This window comes from Salvelinus fontinalis, chromosome 2 (genome assembly GCF_029448725.1).
Source record: "Salvelinus fontinalis isolate EN_2023a chromosome 2, ASM2944872v1, whole genome shotgun sequence".
Classification (NCBI taxonomy): Eukaryota; Metazoa; Chordata; class Actinopteri; order Salmoniformes; family Salmonidae; genus Salvelinus; species Salvelinus fontinalis.
The window spans coordinates 82,283,404-82,309,250 of record NC_074666.1 but is presented as its reverse complement, the minus strand read 5'-3'; the positions used below and the strand labels follow the sequence as shown (position 1 = coordinate 82,309,250).

General features: G+C 42.5%; 2 protein-coding genes across 2 annotated transcripts; both read right to left on the bottom strand.

The window, feature by feature from the left end:
- Positions 1 to 413: 413 nt before the first annotated feature.
- Positions 414 to 15,367, bottom strand: LOC129867523 (U3 small nucleolar RNA-associated protein 18 homolog). The gene is made up of 12 exons (XM_055940979.1): positions 15,345 to 15,367; positions 14,768 to 14,877; positions 14,623 to 14,694; positions 13,977 to 14,068; positions 13,395 to 13,520; positions 12,956 to 13,130; positions 5,686 to 5,786; positions 5,459 to 5,549; positions 3,766 to 3,889; positions 2,434 to 2,608; positions 2,094 to 2,236; positions 414 to 1,955 (listed from the first exon to the last, which is right to left on the bottom strand). Exons 1-12 carry the CDS (start codon positions 15,365 to 15,367, stop codon positions 1,931 to 1,933), a joined length of 1,257 nt encoding a protein of 418 aa, XP_055796954.1. The 3' UTR covers positions 414 to 1,930.
- On the bottom strand, positions 14,788 to 25,847 carry LOC129828936 (uncharacterized). The gene is made up of 7 exons (XM_055890265.1): positions 24,617 to 25,847; positions 19,694 to 21,879; positions 19,229 to 19,491; positions 19,018 to 19,105; positions 18,606 to 18,694; positions 16,159 to 16,294; positions 14,788 to 14,877 (listed from the first exon to the last, which is right to left on the bottom strand). Exons 1-6 carry the CDS (start codon positions 24,883 to 24,885, stop codon positions 16,217 to 16,219), a joined length of 2,973 nt encoding a protein of 990 aa, XP_055746240.1. The 5' UTR covers positions 24,886 to 25,847; the 3' UTR covers positions 14,788 to 14,877; positions 16,159 to 16,216.

Genomic DNA, 25,847 nt, shown 5'->3' with positions numbered 1-25,847 from the left:
GAGAATAGACAGAATCTGTGTTGATCCTAAACCTATATTTACACAAATGACCATTTATTTCACAATTGCAGCTATTTTCCATGTCTGATCTGCAGGACAAATATATTTATTGACTCTCAAGACACCCTCGTGAGAACAAAAAGAAAGTAAAATGCTGATGAGGCTCATTATTTGTTTCAGTACTTCCCACCCGTTATAATTTCTGTTGGTTTCTGCATTAGGGGGACTATAGGGGAAAACTCTTGTTTGTTTGGTGTTAAGGTTCATTCATCATAAAGACATTTCTCCAGCCTATTATATTACAGAAATACCTCAGGACAGACCAAAACAATAAATGTGATAAAGACGCACTTAAACACAAGGAGAGATATGATTTGGCTGAATGCAGATACAAACGACAACGACACCTTGGGGAGGACACAGTGCTTTTACTAATGAGAAATGTAGGTGTTGGAATGCTGCCTATCCTGACTGACGTCCTAAAGGAGGATCTAAAGTATGTAACACATGGTGCTGTGACTGTCATTCATTTGAGGTCTGTAGGTGTATGTGTAGGTGTTTCTCTCAAAGCTGTGGCTTAGCAGGGAGGTAGGTTCCTTTGGTGGAGTAAAAAAAAAAAGCTGTCAATTTCAGTGCGAATAGCACCATCAAGCAAACTGTTCTTTGAGCCATAATGTAAGCATGAATGCAAAGTAAGGGTTTATATTAGCTTCACTTTCTGATGTGCCTTTCTGGCCTTGGTCTGCTGATAAACTGGGTCAGATAGGCTGTTCCTTCAGAAAGTATTCATACCCCTTGACTTTTTTCATCAGTTTGGTCAGAGGTCCAGCTCTAGGCAGAGTCTGGGTTGTTCCATATTTTAGCAATTTACGAGTGATGGAGACCACTGTGCTCTTGGAAACTTTCAACACTCTAGACATTTTTTATACCCTTCCCCAGATATGCCTTGTCACAATTCTCTCAGAGATCTACAGACAGTTCCTCAGACGTCATGGTATAGTTTCTGCTCTGACATGCACTGTCAACTGTGGGACATTATGTAGACAGGTGTTTTTCCTTTCTCAATCATGTCCAAACAATTGAATTGAACACAGGTGGACTCTAATCAAGTTGTAGCATGGCTGAAGGATGATCAAAGGAAATTAGCTGCAGCTGAGTGCAATTGGGAGTGTCATAGCAAAGGGGTGTGAATACTTATGTAAATGAGATATTGCTGCATTTAATTTTCAATACATTTGCAAAAATTTCATAAACATGTTTTCACTTTGGCATTATGGGGTATTGTGTGTAGATTGGTTAGAAAAAAAAGAAAACATCCATTTAGAATTAAGGCTGTAACAACAAAATGTGGAATAAACACTATCAGATTTAGAGGAGCGCCTTCCTCATAAAATGTCAGCTTTGGTCAAGCTGGAATTCAGTGAATAGTTCTAATCCATTGTTGTGGCTATTAGCAAACAGATTCTCAGGTCAACAGAGAATAGACTAATGGGGCTAAAGTGCATACAAGTTTGACAGCTTTTCTATACTAGTTTAAGCATTATAGTCAATCTATAATGTTATTGTTCTCCAAGATATATAGAAACAGAAGAAAATATAATAGCCAAGTATCAAGGAAATTAAGTTGTATTTTATCCACTATACAAACATTTGTAAAACCTTAAAGTATACAGAAAGAAATATACAAGATGTGCATTTTGAAAACAGAACACTTAAAAAAAAAAATGTAATTACTCAAATTTGAAAGGGAAAAAAAATGGATAACGAAGACATGGCATCTTGCTGTGACACTTTCAGATGTAATAAGCATAACCGATTTCTCAATTCAAGTCCTTTTCATTGTAAAATGTCTTCTTGAAGACAATGGTAGTTTTATTGAGGGAGCTTGGTGTCTTGATGTTGATTACGAGCCAGCTTGGGATGCTCTTCATCAAAAGTTTTTGTAATGCAACAACCTGAAATGTAGTTGAGAAAAATAAACCTAATTATTATTCTAATATTTTGTATATTTATTTGTATCAATGACGATGTTTTAATTTTCTGCAGTCCGAGAAAAATATATACAAAAAAATAAGGAAAAACAAGAGACTCACCTGAAGAGAGGGGCATGGCCCTTGTTGTTGGCCAGGGAGAAGAAGCCGCTGTTTGGGGAGAAGTCCAGACGGTGGGCCCTGTACATAGTTTTTCTCTGGAACATGGGGAAGTTGGAGAACACTGTGAAGCTGGGGATATGAACCTGAAATGAGAAGGGTAGACACATGACACTTGACGACAGTGAAAGAGTGACATGGTTTTACTTCATTTTAAATCAATTCAAACTTCATTACTATCCAAGTCATGCTGCAATAAAACCTATTATTTACAAGAGACCAGGTGTAGCTGTAATGATGACAAAGACAACATTAGGTGTGTGTGTGAGAGCGAGAGACTGACCAATCGGGCAGCCTCGTCGTCAGCCCTGGAGGCGATGGCCAGGATCTCGGAGGTGGGGTTGAAGCAGAGAGATGTGGCGGAGGTCACCAGGTTTATGATGGTCTTCAGAGGCTTGGGGTTGTTCTGCCGCATACACTCCTCCTGGGAGTACACGTTCACCACACCTGCCGCTGACCTGAGATAATAGAAACGGTAGAAAAAGAATGTGAAAAACTTGTCTGCTACAGGTATACTATATGAAAAAAATATAATTGGGCTATTCCACAAAATGGGTGCATTTTGCATCCCTTTGATATTTTAAGTACAAATTGTGCACAAATATTACATTTTAAAAGCCTGTTATATTAAATTAGGTGCCCTTTAATTTAGACCACATGGAGAATTCAATAAATCTGTTTTTTTAAATGAATAAAGACTTGCTTACGTACCAAAAATTATGCATTTTGACATGTCCCTCCGTCATCCATGTGTCACCTCTAGGAAGATTTTAACCCACTTAACCCAAAAATTTCTTCAAGTTTCACCATCATTGTACAGCACTATTTTGTTATCCTCCTGAAGATCATTTATTTAATGTGATTAATTTACAACTGCCCTTCATTTTAAGATCAACCATGATACCTGAACTGAATTCTCATTTTAATATGGTGAAACTATTCCTTTTAAAAGATTTCCCCCCCAAAAAACATAGAACACCTAATAGTCAAATCAGAATAAAAGCAGATTCTACTCTTTTTGGCCATTTTCTGGTGTTTTGTGGTGGAAAACTGAGCGGGTCAAGCATAACATGTCAACCCTGTTACCCATGGATAGACAGGCTAGAAATGTTAACTATATGTATTTTTTGTGAGGCTTGCATTTAATTAACACTTCCTGTTGCACAAAACAAGATTCCATTCCCCCACGAGGAAATGTACAGCTGATTAAAGATGAAATCCCCAACCCTGTTACTTTATTTTGCACTTAATAGGCACTTACTACAATTGTTTTATTTAAACACTTAAAGTGGGAAAACATGTTTTTTACTAAGTTGAACGTGCTCTTTATGACAGAATGTTAACATTTGTTACACTTCTTTAAAAAAAGGACACCTAATTGGTAGAACGACCCAACTATCCTGAAGGTTTTGTGGCAGAATCATGCATACAAACTAAAAAAAGGACATCTGAAGCAAGACAAACAGGACAATACACAAACATTGCAATGGTTTTATCACAATCGCTGCTGAATCATATCAGCAAGGAAATGGTTGAACTAATAAATGAGCTACCCACCAACAACCTTATGTCACAAAACGAGCAAAAAAAATTGAAAACAAAATGGCTGACTCACCCGCAGGCAAGATACTGTCCGTTCTTGGATGCAGCTATGGAGGTCCCACTCACACAGCCATCATCTGTGAACCTGTTCAGGCATTTACTGCTCCTCATGTCCCATATGTACACCTCACCCTCCTCTGCAACATCAACAAGGTTTAGTACATACAGGTACCCATGTACAGCTTTAAAGGTGCAATATGCAGAACTCAATCTGCCATTACTTTTTTGCTAAAATTCTAATAGTTCACCTAATTTCAGTTTGTGACAAAACAAGCAGTGATCACCAGGGCAGTGGTCACCTTGAGTCAAAATAAAAGCCAAGATCTACCGCTAAGATTTGTATTTTATTTTTTAAAAATGACAAAAAACAAAAGCCTGAGTATGAACCATTAACCTATTAAAAACTGTTCTGTAGCAATTAGGTTTGTAGTAGGCTATATTTTGGAGCGGCCGGTAGCCTAGTGGTTAGATCGTTGGACTAGTATCCGAAAGGTTGCAAGATCAAATCCCCGAGCTGACAAGGTAAAAATCTGTCCTTCTGCCCCTGAACAAGCCCACTGTTCCTAGGCTTGTCATTGAAAATAAGAATTTGTTCTTAACTGACTTGCCTAGTTAAACAAAAGGTAAAAATAAAATATGCCCAATACATTATCACTGCATGCTTGAATTGCCCTGCCAATGTTGTTCTTCTCAGACCTTTCTCAAAATTGTAGGTATATGATCATTTGCTGTATTACTTGAGGCACAGCTGAGTGAGCATAATCATTTGATTTGATTTATTTTACTGGACTGATGACCTGCATCTGATAATCAGTCTGAGGGGAAGGTGAGAGCAGCGGTGAGGCTTTCAGCTGATAGCGAAACTCATTTCTGCCTCATGCACCAATTCATGTTGTTTATCCGATGGCCAGTTAGTGAAATATTACTCTATATAAATAAAGAGACACCCTGCTAATAACACTTTGCTATACTGCTTGCAGTGTGAGTGGATGTAGGGAGAATGAGCATTGACAGTGCTGAATAACAACTTCAACATGAACTTACTCATAAAAACAGCAGTGCTTTGCTATATTTCGTTGAGTCTCTCTAGTCATGGTTTTAAAAGTTTTGAAATCTCACAGTATCAACTTTTATCAGCTTCTTTTTACCATCTATGGCTTGAGGAAACTGTGCATACACAGTGATCTGAGCTATCTGATTGGCCAGCGGTAGGCCTGTAGGTGCACTTGATTTGCTCTTTGGGCCTGCCAGATAAGTGGAGTTCTACCTTCAGACACATTACATTTTTCAAAGTGCACCTACCACCAACAGCACAAAACAAATACAAAAAATAGGAACACAAGGATTTATCGTTTTTTTTTTTTTACAGAAACGTTTGGTGACCGACTACGACCACTGAGAATCATTGTACCATCTCTGTTAGATATATTTTCCATTAACAAAAATATTGTTTGAAGCTTGTGTACAAAACCAAAAGTAAAAGACATACAAAATAACTTAATGTGAAGCATAGTAATATCGCACATACAACAAATCTACTGCTTCCAAAGAGAATGACAGATCTATAACTCACATTTCTATGTGAATTTGGTCAGGTCGCCCAAAAAGTCACATATTGCAGCTTTAACTAAAATCATCTAAAAAAGGTTTTAGGATGTGATTGGGATGCTAGGCTGTGTGTCTTTTTAGACCAGGGTAAAACCCACCACAATTGGTGAAGACTTTGCTGCCGTCGTGGGAGAAAGCCACTCCTGCGATGTTTCCGTTGATCTTCATGCTGTTCACTACCTCCTTTGTCTGAAAAAACAACAACAGTGAGAATATACAGACATTTATGCAATGCACGTATGCACCTGATCCAAAACGGAGTCTTATGTTTTGATCCATTTTGGATGCATGGTATACCAGGTATTTGCCATCTACAATCACCTACCTTCATTGTTAACACGTGGAGGTATCCGGAGGTGCCAGTGAGAAGGAGGGATTCTCCATCAGGGGAGACTTCAAACTCTTTCACTCTCTGTTCCCTCAGGTCTGAGGGACAACAATATTTGTTACTGCACTCAATCACACAACCAGTCACTCACCGACTACCTATTTAAAAAATAACAGTGGCTGAGAATATACAGTGATTTTATCTTTAAACCAATCATAGAACACAATCATTTGCTCGGTAACAACTAGGCTTGGGTGGTATACCGTATAGCAGGGTATTTGGAAATAGCCACTTGATGGTTTTCAATACCGTCAATTAGAGGTCGACCGATTATGATTTTTCAACACCGATACCGATTATTGGAGGACCAATAAAGCTGATACCGATTAATCGGACAATTTTTTTTTAATATATGTAATAATGACAATTACAACAACACTGAATGAACACTTATTTTAACTTAATATCATAACTTAATAACATCAATAAAATCAATTTAGCCTCAAATAAATAATGAAACATGTTCAATTTGGTTTAAATAATGTAAAAACAAAGTGTTGGAGAAGAAAGTAAAAGTGCAATATGTGCCATGTAAGAAAGCTAACGTTTAAGTTCCTTGCTCAGAACATATGAAGCTGGTGGTTCCTTTTATCATGAGTCTTCAATATTCCCAGATAAGAAGTTTTAGGTTGTAGTTATAGGACTATTTCTCTCTCTTCGATTTGTATTTCATATACCTTTGACTATTGGATGTTCTTATAGGAACTTTGGTATTGCCAGTGTAAAAGTATAGCTTCCGTCACTCTCCTCGCTCCTACCTGGGCTTGAACCAGGAACACATCGACAACAGCCACCCTCGAAGCAGTGTTACCCATGCAGATCAAAGGGAACAACTACTCCAAGTCTCAGAGCGAGTGACGTTTGAAACGCTATTAGCGCGCACCCCGCTAACTAACTAGCCATTTCACATCGGTCACACCAGCCTAATCTCGGGAGTTGATGGGCTTGAAGTCATAAACAGCGCAATACTTGAAGCACAGCAAAGAGCTGCCGGCAAAACGCACGAAAGTGCTGTTTGAATGAATGCTTACGAGCCTGCTCGTGCCTACCATCGCTCAGTCAGACTGCTCTATCAAATCATAGACTTAATTATAACATAATAACACACAGAAATACGAGCCTTAGGTCATTAATATGGTCGAATCCGGAAACTATAATCTCGAAAACAAGATGTTTATTCTTTCAGTGAAATACAGAACCGCTCCGTATTTTATCTAACGGGTGACATCCATAAGCCTAAATATTCCTGTTACATTGCACAACCTTCAATGTTATGTCATAATTACGTAAAATTCTGGCAAATTAGTTTGCAACGAGCCAGGCAGCCCAAACTGTTGCATATACCCTGACTCTGCGTGCAATGAACGCAAGACAAGTGACACAATTTCACCTGGTTAATATTGCCTGCTAACCTGGATTTCTTTTAGCTAAATATGCAGGTTTAAAAATATATACTTGTATATTTGTGTATTGATTTTAAGAAAGGCAAAACTTTCTTTTTGCATTATTTAAACCAAATTGAACATGTTTCATTACTTATTTGAGGCTAAATTGATTTTATTGATGTATTATATTAAGTTAAAATAAGTGTTCATTCAGTATTGTTGTAATTGTCATTATTAGAAAATAATAGAAAAAAAATGTAAAACATTATTATTATTATTTTTTTTTAAATCAGCCGATTGATCAGTATCGGCTTTTTTTGGTCCTCCAATAACCGGTATCGGCGTTGAAAAACCATAAATCGGTCGACCTCTATAAGACACATTTCAGTTGAATACGTTCAGTTGTACAACTGACTAGGTATCCCCCTTTCCCCTTGTTACACAACTAAATGTTTCCCAGCTAGATATCAAATAAAATGTTTTTTGTCACATGCGCCGAATACAACAGTGAAATGCTTACTTAAAAGCCCTTAACCAACAATGCCATTAAGAAAAAGTGTTTCCTCAAATAAAATAGAAAAATTACAGATAATTAAAGAGCAAAGATAAAATAACTAACGAGGCTAAATACAGGGGGTACCGGTACAGAGTCAATGTGCGGGGCCCAGGTTTGTCGAGGTAATTGAGGTAATATGTACAAAAGCTGAAGAAAATACGCACATCCAAGTACTTTCATCAGGCGCTGGAGGTGTAGGCAAATGGAAAACAGAAAGGAAAACGCCGCACACTGCTGCTCATGCTCCCAGGTGAGGCCCTGGATGGCAGGAAGATTGGCTCCAGTGACGTACTGGGCCGTAAACACTACCCTTTGTAGTCCCTTGCGGTCGGAGGCTGAGCAGTTGCCATACCAGGCGGCTGTAGAACTTTGAGGATCTGAGGACCCATGACAAATCTTTTCAGTCTCCTGAGGGGAAATAGAGGGCACGACAAAACCTGTCTTGGTGTGTTTTGACCATGACAGTTCGTTGGTGATGTGGACTCTCAACATGCTCCACTACAGCCCCGTCGATGAGAATGGTGGCGAACTCAACCCTCCTTTTCCTGTAGTCCACGATCATCTCCTTTGTCTTGATCATGTTGAGGGAGAGGTTGTTATCCTGGCACCACACTGCCAGGTCTCTGACCTCCTCTCTATAGGCGGTCTCATCGTTGTCGGTGATCAGGCCAACCAACAGTCTGTCGTCGGCAAACTTAATAATGGTGTTGGAGTCGTGCTTGGCTATGCAGTCATGGGTGAACAGGGAGTACACGAGGGGACTGAGCACGCGCCCCTCGAGGATCAGCGTGGCGGATCTGTTGTTACCTACCCTTACCACCTGGGGGAGGCCCGTCAGGAAGTCCAGGATCTAGTTGCAGAGTGAGATGTTTAGGCCCAGGGTCCTTAGCTTAGTGATGAGGGCAATATGGTGTTGAACGCTGAGCTTTATTCAATGAATAGCATTCTCACATTACTTTTGTCCAGGTGGGAAAGGGCAGTGAGGAGTGCAACAGAGATTGCATCATCTGTGGGTCTGTTAGGATGGTATGCGAATTGGAGTGGGTCTAGGGCACAGGTGTCAAACTCATTCCACGGGGGGCCGAGTGTCTGCGGGTTTTCGCTCCTCCCTTATACTTGATTGATGAATTAACATCACTAATTAGTTAGGAACTCCCCACACCTGGTTGTCTAGGGCTTTATTGAAAGGAAAAACCAAAAACCTGCAGACACTAGGCCCTCCGTGGAATGAGTTTGACACCCCTGGTCTAGGGTATCCGGGAGGATGCTGCTGATGTGAGCCATGACCAGCCTTTAAGCACTGCATGGCTACAGACGTGAGTGCTACGTGTCGGTAGTCATTTTAGGCAGGTTACCTTGGCGTTCTTGGGCACAGGGACTATGGTGGCCTGCTGGAAACATGTTGATCAGGGACTGGTTGAAAATATCAGTGAAGACACTTGCCAGTTGGTCAGCGCATGCTCGGAGTTCACATCCTCGTAATCCGTCCTTGTGAATGTTGACCTGTTTAAAGGTCTTACTCACATCGGCTGCGGAGAGCGTGATCACACAGTCGTCCGGAACAGCTGGTGCTCTCTTGCATGCTTCAGTGTTGCTTGCCTTGAAGCGCGGATAGAAGTAATTTGGCTCGCCTGGTTCGCTTGTGTCACTGGGAAGCTCGCGGCTGTGCTTCCCTTTGTAGTCCATAATAGTTTGCAAGCCCTGCCACATCCGACGAGCGTCGAGGCCAGTGTAGTAAGATTCAATCTTAGTCCTGTAGTGACGCTTTGCCTGTTTGATGGTTCGGAGGAGGGCAGAGCAGGATTTCTTATAACGTCCGGGTTAGAGTCCCACTCCTTGAAAGTGGCAGCTCTACCCTTTAGCTCAGTCCGGATGTTGCCTTTAATCCTTGGCTTCTGGTTGGGGTATGTACTGTAGCAGTTTCAGGGGTTGTGTGGTGGATGGACGTTATGTGCCTGCAGGGTTCTGTGTTTTCTGGCTGCCAGGACCATGGACAGCTCTGCGGAAACTGCCACACTGCAGTAGAACAGCCACACCTGTCTCCAATTGTAATTAGAGACTAAACGGCAGACAGGTAAATCCAATCATTGGCTTCTACTTAACCGCGCCCTGGGTTTGCTTGGCGGCTATTGGAGAGACTGAGCATACGGTGGAGGAAGTGGTTTACCGGAATAATGGAACTGAAGATTTCAACAAGGAGTGAACCCCAAAGACCAAGAGTGGAGGACCTTTCACTGGTGACGACGTATTTACTTTGATTGAGTTTTGTATATCAGGAACCCTGCCGGTACCTGATAAAAAATAAACCGTGTTAACCCTTCCCATGGACTGGTGGTGTGTGTTTGTATGTGTAAACCCTGCCATACCAAGATAATGGCGCCTAAACCGCCACAGTACGTACGGATACTGTGTGGACGACGTCATCGATGCACTTATTGATGAAGCCAGTGACTGATGTTGTGTACTCAATGCCATCGGAAGAATCCCAAAACATATTCTAGTCTGTGCTAGCAAAACAGTCCTGACGCTTAGAATCTGTGTCATCTGACCACTTCCGTATTGAGCAATTCACTGGTACTTCTTGCTTTAGTTTTTGCTTGAAGGCAGGAATCTGGAAAATAGAATTATGGTCAGATTTGCCAAATGGAGGGCGAGGGAGAGCTTTGTACACACTTCTGTGTGTGGTGTAAAGATGGTCTAGAGTTGTTTTACCCTCTGGTTGCACATGCTGGTAGAAATTAAGTTTTCCTGCATTAAAGTCCCTGGCCACTAGGAGCGCCGCCTCTGGATAAGCATTTTCTTGTTTGCTTATGGCCTTATACAGCTCTTTGAGTGCAGTCTTAGCGCCAGCATTGGTTTGTAGCAGTAAATAGACATCTAAATATAGAAACTGTCTAAGTAAATAGTGTGGTCTACAGCTTATCATGAGATACTCTACCTCAGGCGAACAAAACCTGGAGACTTAGTTAATATCAGAATTCGTGCACCAGGTGTTATTGACAAATAGACACAGACCGCCACCCCTTGCACAGAAAACCCAGCCAGCTGTATGTTATCCATGTCTTCGTTCAGCCACAACTTGTGAAACATAAGATATTACAGTTTTTAATGTCCCGTTGGTAGGATAGTTTTGATCGGTGTTTATTATCCAATAATTGCACGTTGGCTAATAGGACTGATCCACTCACTGTCGGATTCTTACAAGGCACCCCGACCTACACCAACTCATTCAAGGGTTTTTCTTTATTTTGACTATTTTCAACATAGTTGAAGAGAGAAGACATCAAAACTATAAAATAACATATGGAATGTAGGAACCAAAAAAATTGTAAACAATTCTAAATAGATTTTAGATTGTTCAAAGTAGCCATCCTTTGCCTTGATGACAGCTTTGCACACTCTTGGCATTCTCTCAACCAGCTTCACCTGGAATGCTTTTCCAACATTATTGACGGAGTTACCACATATGCTGAGCACTTGTTGGCTGCTTTTCCTTCACTCTACGGTCCAAATCATCCCAAACCATCTCAATTGGGGTGAGGTCAGGTGATTGTGGAGGCCAGGTCATCTGATGCAGCACTCCATCACTCTCCTTCTTGGTCAAATAGGCCTGACACAGCCTGGGGGTGTGTTAGGTCATTGTCCTGTTGAAAAACAAATGATAGTCCCACTAAGCGCAAACCAGATGGGAATGGCGTATCACTGCAGAATGCTGTGGTAGCCATGCTGGTTAAGTGTGCCTTGAATTCTAAATAAATCACCGACGGCATCAACAGCAAAGCACTGCCACACCACCTCCTCCATGCTTCACGGTGGGAACCACACATGCGGAGATCATCCATTCACCTACTCTGTGACTCAAAGACACAGCAGTTGGAACCAATAATCTCAAATTTGGACTCATCAGACCAAAGGACAGATTTCCCCCGGTCTAATGTCCATTGCTCGTGTTTCTTGGCCCAAGCAAGCCTAGTGGTTGCATTGCAGCAATTCAACCATGAAGGCCTGATTCACGCAGTCTCCTCTGAACAGTTGTTGTTGAGATGTGTCTGTTACCTGAACTCTGTGAGTTATCATTTATTTGGGCTGCAATCTAAGGTGCAATTAACTACAATGAACTTATCCTCTGCAGCAGAGGTAACTCTGGGTCTTCCTTTCCTGTGGCAGTACTCATGAGAGCCAGTTTCATCATAGCGCTTGATGGCTTTTGCGACTGCACTTGAAGAAACTTTCAAAGTTCTTGACATTTTCCGGATTGACTGACCTTCAAGTCCATAATATGAACTTGGTCTTTTACCTAATAGCTCTCTCTTCTGTATACAACCCCTACCTTGTCACAACACAACTGATTGGCTCAAACGGATTAAGGAAAGAAATTCCACAAATTAACATTTAACAAGGCACACCTGTTAATTGAAACGCATTCTAGGTGACTACCTCACAAAGCTGGTTGAGAGAATGCATGAGTGTGCAAAGCTGTCAAGACAAAGGGTGTCTATTTCGAAGAATCTCAAATATAAAATATATACCCGGCGCCATTAAATTCCATTAAAATATATCTTATAACTATTAATTGAACTGTCTAAAATGTGCTAAATACTCTGCAGTTGTGCATTTAGTTTGCTAACTTACAGTAGTTATATAGCTGATTAGCTTCTTGCAAAAAACAAGCTACTCCTGGTAACAGCAGGGAATCCCCTCCTGGATCAAGAACCTTGCTGTCTAATATTTGCTTTCTGTGTACAGCAAATTGTGAGTAGTATTTTTTTGTTTTTGTATAACTTTGAGCAGGGATGTCTGTCCTGCAAATAATTTAGGTCAGAGACTGTATAAAATTTTACATGTACTTGTTAGCATTGCTAACCTTCGGTTTACAGAGGCTCAATGGGGTTTGTGTTCAGTGCCAGTATTGCCTTATATCCTGGGATGGCACAAGGTCGGTATGAAGGTTTGACAATCTCAATACCCCCCAAGCCTAGTAATAAAAGGCTACGTCCCTACCTAACAGCCAACGGGTTAGATTACTACCTAACAGCCAACGGGTTAGATTACTACCTAACAGCCAACTGGATAGATTACTACCTAACAGCCAACTGGATAGATTACTACCTAACAGCCAACTGGATAGATTACTACCTAACAGCCAACAGGATAGATTACTACCGAACAGCCAACAGGATAGATTACTACCGAACAGCCAACAGGATAGATTACTACCGAACAGCCTTGGGGCTCTAGTGACTCCTCATTGCTTCCTGCTCCTCACCTCTGACAGTGTGGACTGGGATGACCTTGCCCTCCATCATGTCGTAGATGTAAAACAGCTTGTTCCTGAAACTGGTGGCCACCACCTGCTCCCCGTCCACACTGAACTGGGCCTTGTGCACCGGGAACTTCTCCAGGTGAATAGTCTGAATCTTAGGGTTGGTCTTTCCATCAACCTGGAGACGAAGGAAGGACATTTAGAGTGAGGTGGAAGGTAATTTATATTAGTACAAACTTGTCTGTTAGTGTGCGAAGCTGTCATCAAGGCAAAGGCAAAGGGTGGCTACTTTGGAAGTCCATTGAGAGTTTGTATTTTTTGGGGGCGTATAGTTTGTATGGTCAAACAAAAGACCTGGAGGATATTATTAAAAGCAGCAATGTCTCACGATGACAGCCACAAGAATGCCTGAGAGAACTGAGCTGATGAGTAAAATGAATACCTGGAACAGAGAGATGGACTGGTCGAGCCCTGCCGTCATGACAACCTGGGCGGAGGGGTGGAACTGCGCCGTGGTCAGCCGGTCCTCAGATGGCCGGTCGTTGTTGGCGTGTAGGCACTTCTTCATCTGCAAGAGAGTTAAGTACATCCAGCATAAAATGTACTAGTATCACATGTAAACATGACGTTGAAAATACTCCATTGTATTTAACTATGCAAGTCATTTAAGAACAAATTCTTATTTACAATGATGGCCTACCCCGGCCAAACCTGAACAACGCTGGGCCAAATGTGCGGCGCCCTATGGGACACCCAATCACGGCCGGATGTGATACAGCCTGGATTCGAACCAGGGACTGTAGTGACACTTCTTGCACTGAGATGCAGTGCCTTAGACCGCTGTGCCACTCGGGAGCCCACTATTGTGATATCGATTGCAAAAACCACATGATCTAATACTGGAAAATGTCATGGTTTTGTAACTCCTAAACCTCTAAAGAACTCTGGTTAGAGTCCCCCTTTGCAGTCAGAGAGAGAGCTGGTTGTTTTAGTAGTGGCGAGATGATAGGAGAACAGAACTCACCCGTATGATTCCTTTGGGAAGACTGTCGGATGAGCCCACAAAGTTGCCCGTCTTCCTCATCAGGTCATCTCCATCCTCATCATCAGAGTCATCTTTAATTTTTGAAAATAGACACATCTTTCATTTAAAAAGACACAAATGTATACTATATACACCAGGGATCATAAACTAGATTCAGCAGCATGCCAATTTTTTCTTGAGGGGATGGTCAGGGGGCCGGAACATAATTACAAATAATTTGTAGACTTCAAATTTACCCTAAGAAGCCCAAACATATATACAATGTTATTAAAGCAATCATTTCAAACAGTCTATACCATGAAAAGAGTAGGTGTTCATAATGTTTTGTATACTTAGTGTGTATCTTTTATGTGTGGGAATACTTTGGAACAGATTTCCAAAATTAAATCACTTGGAGCTGACTTGGCGTTTTTACAGTCTTATGTTCAAAAATAAAAAATATTAACTTCAGGAAACTTGGGAGGGCAAAAGAAAATCACCAAAATTTGGCCCGCGGCCATCGGTTGGGGGAACCCTGCTATATACCCTCTCATCGTTATATAGTAGGTATCATCAGTGAGGGGCATCTCTCATAACATATTACATGGATCATGAAGATGTTGATTACCAAAATGTGGGAGTCTACCTTTTTTTCTTATTCTCTTTCTTGACTTTTGTCTCTGCCCAGGACGGCATTCCACCCATTGCTTTTTGGAACCTGGCAAAAATGAGTTGGAAGTGTGAGTTTGAGCCACCAGATCCCAGTGGTATTTACTCCATGGCTGTGTTACTAATATCCACGTACTGTTCTTTCATCCTCTGCTGTAACTTCTGTTTGGACATCTTGGCCTCTGCGTCACTCTTGGTCAGGTCTCTACGGAACCGGTGTGTCATGTCCACTCTGAGAAACGGGAGAGAAAGGTCATGGAAGAATAAACATAGTGACGTAACTGCTGGGGATGTAACTGTTCACCGATACGCATCGGTCCCCTGTTCAAATGCTTAAGGTACAAATCGATCTAAATGTACCATGCATCGGTCAGAAAATCGATTCAAACGTTTTAAATTGTCAGTTCACTAAAAAGGTTTTGCTCATGTTACTTTCTTTCTACCTTCCGAAAATACCTCTGATCTTTAGTGAAAACTGATGCTTCCTCGCCTTTATTGTCAAACTAAGCATGTAACTGCGGTGACAGTCATTGATCTACAAGTCATTTTGCATGCCACACAACCCCAAGCAATATCAGTAGCCTACTCAAACGGTGAGCGCTGCTGCTTCGCATGCTGACCAATAACACCTCGATCACACCGATAGCGGCATTGCATTTTGGTACACCAGAAGGTGAATGTTGAACTTTTGTTGCACACATCCAGATGATGCTGCGTACCATTTTGCGCAATGACTCTGTAGGTATGATCGAGGCTTAACAAAAGTTCAACATTCACCTTCTGCTAACACTTTTGTCAATCTGTCTGCGCAAAAAAAGACCCCTAATCTGATAGTGGGTTGGTAGATGCCCACTAGACTTCCTTATGGCTCAGCTCAGGTGACAAAATACACCATAGACATTTACACACACGTCAGCTCGAACAGAACCAGCTCAGAGAGGCCCAGCCCATGAGCTCCATCAGCAGCAGATTTGAATTTAGAATGGAAAATGAATGTATTTGTGCAACAAATGTTGTAGCATCAAATCTTATCGCATCTATTTGTTCTTCTCATCAAACCAAATCATTGCAAACTAAAACGTGTCATTCCTGTGAATGCTTGACTGGGGTAGGAGCTCACCGGAGCAGAGTACCAGCACCTCAAATGTTCTACTGCTTGAGCTCCTGTTCATCTTATAGAATTATTAGCTCAAAGGTATTGTGGCGCTCCTGCACCTAAATATAAAACAGTATCGGCACCCAAAATGAGTACCGGAACCTATTTCAGTCCAAGTCAAGCACTGATTTCTGTATCATACTGGAGCCTATGTATCTAGATACATATCAATTCATCTTCAAAGAGAAAGATGCATATCACCAGTAACTGCCCATACAAGCCATGTTAGATTCACATATCAATGTAATTGACATTAGGTTTACATGACTACAGCTAATGTAGTAACATGAAGTGTGAAGCATTGTACATGATGATGCTGAAAAGAAACAATAAGACATTGTCGTTGTAGGTACTAACTCTTCCTCCAGATCATCATCCTCATCCTCCCACACTGCTGTCCTGGTTGTCTGAACCGTCAGCCTGCTTCATTCTCTACATCGGATTCGCTGGAATCGTCATCATCCAGAAGTGTGGCACCGCCATCCTCTCTGTCCTGTTGACAAGAAATTGATTTGATAAAAACTGACTGCAATGAAACTAAAAGTAAATGATATGTGACAGACAGATATGACTGTTACGTTCCCCAGTTTCTGTGTTCTGTTTTGTATTTGAGTGTGTGTTTCAGGAGATGGCTTCCTGAAGTACTCCCCAACCAGCTGATTGGTCAACCCCAGGCTAATTGGTGATTGGAGCTGACCCCGCCCCCTCGTCAAGAAGCAGCTGACTCTAATCACCATTGCCACCTGAAGATAAAAGCCAGTGTTCTGTCCAAGAGAGTGAAGATAGAGAAGACAGGAGAGAGATGAGATAAGGAGTAGAGGTTTGGAGATTGAGAGAAAGAAATATTAGATTGTGATATAGTGTTGGTTGTGTATCAGAAAGTGTGGTATGTACTGTTGTTGTTGGTAGCAGTTTTTCTATGTCCTGTGTTTGTGAGTGTTTGTGAAATCGTTAAAAATTACTCTGTTTCGTTTGTTCCCAGGGGGGAAGGAGAAGGCACTTTGGGAGTGCTTAGGCAAGAGGCCCGAGGGCATACATATACCCGTAGTATATTTACTGTCTAGGCACACTAGGTAAGACCTGGGCGGACCACCCCCTGTATTTTGTTTAGGGCACCAGGTGGTGCTAAGTTAGGTAAGTTAAGTGGGTAGGCAGGTTAGATAGGAGAGGGGGAACTTTGATATTTACTTTCTTTGCTTTGGTTCCGTCCAGCCCCTTTTCCCCATATTACCGTGTAACAAAATAAATTCTAGTAAACGGTAAATTCTGCTTTTGTGTCATCCTTACTCGCACCTACAGTCCATACCTCTTGCACTTCAGAGAGTTGAGTTGTAGCAGGGAGTTGCGTTCCCTCTTCTCAGAGGAGTGCGTAACATAATGGGGGCTCATCCGGGATGAGGGAATGCTGCTCCTATACGTCAGCTACCTCACTTTTCATTACCTCCCTTTTCTTTGCATTAACCCGGTACGGATGCTGACGTATAGGAATATTTTTTCTTCTTCTCTCTTTACAAACGAACGGTCTGACAAAAATACTTGCGCCCTGTTCTCAATGGGGTGTAGAATTATATCCAGCTATTGACTTTGACATTGACAAAAAGTTTAAATGTATTTTGAATTGAATGTTCCTAACTATTTCATCAATCTGTATTTATTTATGTTTTCGTTGAGAGTGTACATATTAGTGTAATCATTGGGTATGTGTGAAAGTATGTGAGAGACAAGCAAGAGACAGATACATAGAAAAAGAAAAACGATTATGCATAATGGTAACATATTATCTTCATATACAGTATTGGAAATTGGAACTTTCCTATATTTTCAAATACACAAATCTATATTCTCTTACGTTTCCCTCCTGGTACACCTCCATCTATAGGCCGTAGTTGAGATAATTATTTTGTAAAAATACAAGAGATTTACAGAGGTGATCACAAATCAAACTATCAAAGGGTTTCAAGAGAAACAGAGGGATTATGTAAATTGACAGAAGGAGCGAGGGAAAGCAGAAGCTCTAAATAGCAACTGTCAATGGCCCATTTTCAAGCCCACCCTTGGCCTCCAACCAACAGAAACCTCTCAGTTTCAGGCTGACCCTAGCCCCTATTAATGGACCCTTCTTCATTCCAAATACTGTATGATCAGCAGGATGATAATAGCTCCACTTTGACCTTGGCAACCTCTCCCGAAGAGCTGTATAGAATATAATGGGCCACAAACCATACCCCTTCCCACACTGGAAATGTATGCATCAAAATGTGTTGAAAAAGGGACTTATTATCTTAATATTGTGCTGCAATGTAATATAAACACATTTTCAGGTCAATAGAAACAAAGCTGGTGTGAAATGCCTTCTCAGTTTGCAAGTATATTACAGATATTGAAATCATGTACTTAAAACAGCAAATGGAACATACAAATATGGTGTGAAATGTTACATTGGGTCAACTCCTTATCACTTCAGTGTTTGCAGATAGGAAGGAATTAAAAAATAATAAGCAATATGGTAAAACCCATGCGGTGGCAGGTAGCCTAGCGGTTAAGAGTGTTGGGCCAATAACCAAAAGGTCACTAGATTGCATCTCCAAGCTGACTTAGGCACTTAAGCCTAGTTGCTCTGGATAAGTGTCTGCTAAAATGCCATGTCAAGAGAGTCTATTAAATTTGACTGCAGAAACACAAATCAATGCTGCTAATATGTTTATTAGATGTTGATAGCTAACCCTTTCCTAATTCTTCTTGCAAAAAGCACAGCCCTTGAATGGCTTTGGGATGGCCCTGGAAATGGCCCGGAACATTCTCACCAACAGGGGACGTTTACGGGACTCCTGTGCAGGTGCTGGTGACAGGTCGTCCTCAAGTTGGGGAATGAATGGGACAGCATGATCATCATCTGTGATAAGAGAACATTGCAGGATCAGAATTGAACATGATAAATGTACTTTCATTCTCTCCGACCACAGTCTAAACCAACCAGACAAACGGTAATACATCAAAATGACAGCATCTATAATTTTGACTTTGGGAAATGTAAGAGTCGCTACAATGTTTGCCTGACAGCTCGTCAAACTCAGTGGCCTTGATCAGAGAAAGCATTATGGGACCAGAGATGAATAAACCTCAGCATTAAACTCAGTAAAGCTGCATTCACTCTGACCACTGGCCACATCTTGGCAATGCATCAAAATAAAACGATCATCATTGTGTGTCGCTTACGCAGTGCAACTCGAGAGGTGCTGAAACGCTGCGAAGGCAGCTCCTTTTGAGCGGTGTGGCTCTCTGGTTCCACTCTGCTCTTGAACACCTGTTGCAGAGTAAATTCATCCTTCCATTAGACGCCCCACAATGTCTCACTCTGACCCCATTAGCTTTGGATTCTATTTCAGCTGTAATGAAGGGGAAAAACACCAAACATGGAGCTCCATACCTTGATCCTGACCGTTGGCAACTTTGGGCAGCAACTGAACCTCCGGCCCTGACTCTTCTTCTTCACTCTGGCAGAGGGGACGTGGCGAGTCTCTTTATCGCCAGCAGCTGTAAAAGTGCACCTCACAGGCAATGCGGTGTCAAGGCAGTTGGCATGGAGCTCAGACATGTGCTCAACAACAAGGTCACTGGAGGCCTGGCTAGTGCCTGACCTGTGAGTACTTGTGGCCTGAGAGAGACAACTCTCTGACCTGTACACATTATCTGGGGGCACAAGAGATAAAATAATTAAGCTCAGGATTATGTTGTGCATATTTTACAATAATACACAATCTTGAAAATCCAATGAACACAATTGCAATAAATCTATTAAGCTCAAAATGAGTGAATCCTACATTCACCAGGAGTTAATCAATTTATTGCATATTACAAAAGAAAATAAAGGAAAAGTGTTAATTTCACTTACCATGCACATAGGCCGTGGCAGACACATCATCGGTCAACGCGTCCATCACCTGGCTACTCAACACCATACAAACCTGAGAGGTTTTAGATGAGACATCCTGGTAGATGTCACGGACAGACATCACATGAAGATGATCCTCTTCACCCACATCAGGCTCATCATCTTCTAGTCTGTTCAGAATGGAGTCCAACATCTCTGTGGCAACTTTGCACTCTTCGGTCATCTGCTCGCCCACAGATAAGTGCTCTGAACCAGCTACTCCGGCCTTGATCACATTCAGAACCTTTGTGAGGATCTTCTTGGCGCTGCGTCTGACTGACTCCTGGCTGACTGCAACTGTTGGGTCTTTGAGGTCATTGTTGGTAGACACTTCCATGTCCTGGATTTTGTCAGCGGTTACATGGGTATCCTGGTGGTCTTGCTCGTTGGTGAGGAGGCAACTAGTGTACAAACTATTCAGCTTGTCCACAGCTGTGCTGTAAAGTTTCTGGGAGGATAACTGGACCTTTTCCCAGAACTTGCTCCCCTCTGCCTTACTCACCTCATCTGCCTTGTTTAAGTCCACTAGAAGGGACTCAAGAATGTGAGTTGAGGCCTCAGCAATGTTCTTTGAGGAGACGTGGGCTGACAGGATGTCCATGGTCAAAGAAGCATCTCTTATGACCTGAGTCACTACCCGTTGTGCCTTGGCAGGGTATTTTGCCATTAGGCTGTCGGTCTGAAGGTCAGCAGAATGCTGCTTTTCCCCCTGTGTGGTCACGTCCTGTGCAGTGAGTGGATGGCTTAGGATAATTGTTTCCTGAACCCTCTCTGATGGTGGGAAAGGACAATCAATGAGCAGGGAGTGGTAGATGGCAGTGGAAGATATTTCTGGGTGTTCTCTCACAGCCTCCGGCTCCATGATTGCTGAGGGGCCCTGGAGCATCTCACCAATTTCCAGATCGTCGATGCTCTCGACACCCGACGCTAGACGTGCTAGAAGGTTTCTAGCCATCTGGCGCGAATCAAAGGACGTGTCTGAGTTGCTGTCAAGCTCTGTTTTTAACACTTGCAGGACAGTTCTGACTGCCACTGCTGACTGGACACAGAGCAACCTCAGGTCGGAGTGGGAGCGAGACAGAAGTGAGTGGTTCGAGGGACCACTGCTGCTCTGTGAGGATCTGGATCCCACCTCCAGCTCAAACTCAGACATGGATGCCTTGAGTTTGGCTGCAGCTTTCCGGACCATGTCCCTTGCCACACCATCAATGTCGAGGCCTTCAATCCCTGTCAGGTAGCCAACGCTCTGGGGCCCGGATAATGCCTGGTTCTCTAGATATCCAAGGGCATCCAAGGTATCATCGACCACCAAATCCACCAAATCACTGGACATGGCAGACTGTTCTGTCAGGGACCAATCCCACAGGGATCCGCCGTACATTTCAGCCATTTTCAGCTCGACGGCCCTGGTGATCTTCGCCTGAGACAGGTTCAGCAGGTGGTTGCTGCCTGACTGTCTGGCTGACATCCTGGTCCCTGATCTCTGGACCACCAGACTCTGCACCTCAGCCGACACAGCTGACAGGAAGTAGGTACAAGGTGAGGAGACCCGAACCTCATGTCCTGTCTGAGCGTCGCTCTTCGCCCTCTGGATGCTGCTGATGGTTGCAACAATGACCTGACCTGCCAGTGGCCCTAGCTCTGTCTCAAGCCTGCTCTCGATCTCCAGAGGGGACTTTCCAGACAGCCGAGTGAGCGCCATCTGTCCCATGATATGGCCATTCATTGTGGTTGTGATTGCCCTCAGCATCTGCTCAGCAAACTGACTGCTCGGTGAGCTGATGCCGGTCGAAGGAGCTTCGGCTCCCTGACTGGCACCTCCTTTCAGCACAATCTGGGCTAGTCTTGCATTTATCTGCTTGATGATGATCTCCACAATGGCCATGATCAGCCTGGTGTCCGCAGACAGAATAATAGGCCTCATTTTCTTCCGTCTCCTCTGGAAGGACGGCAGTATGACCTCACTCATGGACCTGTGGGCGTCTCTGTGAACCTGACTGAAGATAAAGCTGTGAGACAGTCCAAACACAGACCTCAGGGGGTCTGAGCGGGGTCTGTCCCCATCCTCTCTATCTCTGTCCTCAGATGCGGAGGAATATCTTCTTGGGTTGTCATCCTCTTCCTCATTTCCCAAAGACTCCTCTGAGCTGAAGAGGGCCCCACAACAGAAATATGGTAATAATGACAATAATAAACCTTTCTGGACACAAACACTGCTTTAAAACATAATTTAAAAGCAGCAGAGGAATTTGATAAATTAATCAAAAAACTAAAGTCATACAGATGCAGGATCTTAATTTGATCACCATGTTGCACGATAACTTTCCTGCAATGTAGGAAATGTAAAACGTGTAGTGTATTTATGGTTTAAAAAGGGTTCTGAGGTTTGTAATGTCCACTTGATTTTCTCTTACGAAAAATGTATCAACCCCTACAAAAATGTCCATTAATTATAATCCAGATAATAATCTACATTTCCTGTTGCTGCAGAATTATTTTCCTGCTGTAGCAAACTTAAGATCCCACATCTGTATTCAGTGGAAATAAAACATTTTAGAGAAGTCATTATTTATACACAAGGAAAGAAAATAACTGTTTCAACCATTATGGGGAGGAATATGCTCATACATACAAAATGGGTGAGGGGAAGGGAGTTGGGTTCCGTGTGCTAGCACCAGTTCTATAGTTGGGGGCCTCGCTTGGCCCATAACTTGGCCCAAGGCTGAATCTGACGATGCGGTATGTGGAGGCCGCTCCCAGATCTGCTCCATTGATTATGATTGAAGACCAGGAGGAGGAAGTTGATGATGATGATGATGATGATGATGATGATGATGGTGTACAGGGCAAATCCCTATCCATGCTGAGATCAAGGGCAGGGACCACCTCAGTTGAAGAGGCCTTCTTCACCCATGACAGGATGTTCTTGCACTTAGCATGAGCCTCAAATATGGTGAACTGTAATATAAAAGAACAGCCGGGAAAGATTGTTCTAAAATCTAACAAGATCTAACATTCACTTAAATCCACCGTCTGTCTACATTGTGCTGTTTGGCCTATGTCTTTATTACCTAATCCAAATGACACAACTTCATTTATTAAATAAAACTATTCTATTCAACTTCCTCCCATCTTGTTTTTGAGATATAAAGCTTGCTCACCAGGTTCTCATTGTCTAGACTCAAAGTGCTGACTTGCCAGCTCCTGGTACATTTACGGAGGTATTGTAATAGAATATCTAGGCCAGGGATGGGCAACTTTTATGGGGGTGGGGCCACAAAAAAAATCTGAAATCATCATGAGGGGCCACAGTGGCTCACAGGTCTGCATACCCACATCCATACCCACACTTGCAGTCAGAGTCGGCCCTTGCGTTTTAGGGGCCCTAAGCAAAATTTTGTCGGGGCCTGCCCACTTTGCGAGCAAATCATTTTAGCGGACCCCCTCTTGAAAGTGTAGAGAAAAAAATAGAAGTTTTAGTGTTCATTTCTTGCAATTCTTACTTTTCCCCCTTTTCTCCACAAATTCGTGGTATCCAATTGGTAGTTACAGTCTTGTCTCATCGCTGCAACTCCTGTAAGGACACGGGAGAGCCGTGCGTCCTCCGAAACACAACCCAACCAAGCCGCACTGCTTCTTGACACAATGCCCACTTAACCTGGAAGCCAGCCGCACCAATGTGTCGGAGGAAACACCGTGCACCTGGTGACAGTGACAGCTTGCACTGTGCCCAGCCCGCCACATGAGTCGCTAGTTCCCGATGGGACAAGGACATCCCTGCCGGCCAAAGCCTCCCCTAACCAAGATGATGCTGGGCCAATTGTGCGCCGACCCATGGGTCTCCCGGTCGTGGCCGGCTGCGACAGAGCCTGGACTCAAACCCAGAATCTCTAGTGGTTTAGACCACTGCGCCACTCGGGAGGCCTAATTTCCTGCAATTCTACATATTTTGCCATTGGGTATTTAATAAAATGTTGCCATTTTAAATCAAGTTTGCTGCAATTCTACACATTTTGCCCTGTGGCAGAGAGAACATTTTGACATTTTAGAACTACTTTCATGCAATTCTTCTCATTTTGCTATGGGACAGAGAGTCGGCAATTCAACAGTCGGCAATTCAACCATGATTACCACAAGTTTAGATAGATGTCCGCTAGATTAATTTAGCCCCCCAAAAATGTTTTAGCTAACATGGGCTAATTGAGTGACTGTCAGTGACTGACATAGCAAGAGAAAAATTGCTGATGCAAAACCACATTTTTAAGTTGCACCTTGTGTATTCTACTATACTAACTGTCAACAGTAAGTTGAGACCCCGACAGAGTTACAAATAATAATAATAATAATGGATCCGCGGGCCTACACAAGGGGATCCGCGGCCGCCAGTTGCCCATCCCTGATCTAGACTGTGTCCCAAATGGCACCCTATTCCCTATATAGGGCCCATAGGGTTCTGGTCAAAAGTAGGGCACTATGGAAAATGACACAATTTGGGATGCACTCATAGTCTATTTTACCATTTCCTTGATGTTAGAAATTCCAGAGCTAACACTACTCACCCTTTCATGCATATTCTCAGTAAAAATAATCCTTTGCCTGCAAAAGGGGTAAATAGATGAGTACTGTTAATTATTAAAACTATCTAACCCTTGACCTCTGCAGGATTTTCATAGTTTCATAGTTTTGATGTCTTCACTATTATTCTACAATGTCGATAAATATAAAAATAAAGAAAAACCCTGGAATGTGTAGGTGTGTCCAAACTTTTGACTGGTACTCTACATGTACACTACAAACACACGTTCTGATTGGTTCTTTGCCAGTTGCAGAACATACAGTATAGAGAATAGAAGGTAAGTATGGGGAAGACAAAGAGCAACCTACTTCTCAGTCTTCTCCTCCCCTAAGAATTTGAGTTCTGAGGAGGAGCTTCTCCGGGCCAAGGATAGGTTGCAATGAAAAGTCTGATGTGGCTCCCATGTGTTAGATGGGCCGGCTAAGCCCTTATCAGCCTTCTGCATCTCTCTCTCTTCTTCAGTCTCCTGTGACTGAGATGGGCCAGCTGACTCTGGATCAGCATCCTCCATCTCTCGCTCTGCTTCAGTCTCCTGTGACTGAGATGGGCCGGCTGATTCTAGATCAGCCTCATGCATCTCTCTCTCTGCTTCAGTGTGCTGTGACTGAGATTTTACATATCACCTTTCTCAAACTCTCATTAATTAGCCTACCTTATTTATCAAAAGGTTATATAACTTTTGACCTCTAACCCTAGAATCTCATCAGAAAGTCCTCTATGCATAATGTCACCTTAGTGATCACCTTTGACCAACTACTCACTATTCCTGACTTTGGCAGATGGCAAGACTTATCTTGCCTTTCAAAATGTGTGATATAAAAAAAATCTGAAAAACAAAGCCTACCTCAACTTCTTTTTTCTCCATATTATCACCGGATGTATCACAAAAAAAAAGATGATGCAATGTAATTGCAATAAAATGCGGATTAATACATTTTCGACCATCAACGACGCCAACTTGATGACTGAATGGATGGTCAAATGTCTGATTTGTTTCAAACATATGGAAGGCGTTCCATACAAACACGATCACTTATGACGTATTTGATATACGTCTCAAACGTAATTGTGCGGTAACTGCAACAGTCAACAGGTGGCAGCAAAATCAACAATGAAAACAACAGATACCAGACTAGACCACTGAGCGTTACACACTATTCCAGTCAAATCAATTCTGCCTCATAAAAAACGTTGCTCCGCCTCGGGCCTCAGAACAGCCATTGTCGCGAGTTGTCATACAATAATTCCCGGGTTCTCAAGCATTATTGCATAAATGCCAACAACAGATACTAGACTAGGCACTATTCCAGTCAAATAAAGTCTGCCTCATAAAAAAATAACATATAATAACATTTACACCCACCCTTTGCAACAGATACCATTTTGGTTAGTCTGCTGATATCAACCTTTGGTGTTGCTATGGTACATAATTTGCACTTCCCATTGTCTAGACTCGAATATTTGACAGCACATGTCGATATCACCATGAACTGTTGTGTGGCGCTAGAATGCACAAAATAACATTGGTGATTAATAGGC

Coding starts and splice junctions, on each gene's coding strand:
- LOC129867523 (XM_055940979.1), bottom strand. CDS start 15,367: ATGGTACGCAGCATCATCTGGAT. Junction 3,890..5,458: donor CAAAGTCTTCACCAATTGTG/GTGGGTTTTACC, acceptor TTGATGTTGCAG/AGGAGGGTGAGGTGTACATA. Junction 2,237..2,433: donor ACGACGAGGCTGCCCGATTG/GTCAGTCTCTCG, acceptor TTCTCATTTCAG/GTTCATATCCCCAGCTTCAC.
- LOC129828936 (XM_055890265.1), bottom strand. CDS start 24,885: ATGCATGAGGCTGATCTAGAATCAGCCGGCCCATCTCAGTCACAGGAG. Junction 19,106..19,228: donor TGCCAACGGTCAGGATCAAG/GTATGGAGCTCC, acceptor ACTCTGCAACAG/GTGTTCAAGAGCAGAGTGGA. Junction 16,295..18,605: donor CCCGTAAACGTCCCCTGTTG/GTGAGAATGTTC, acceptor TCTTGTCAACAG/GACAGAGAGGATGGCGGTGC.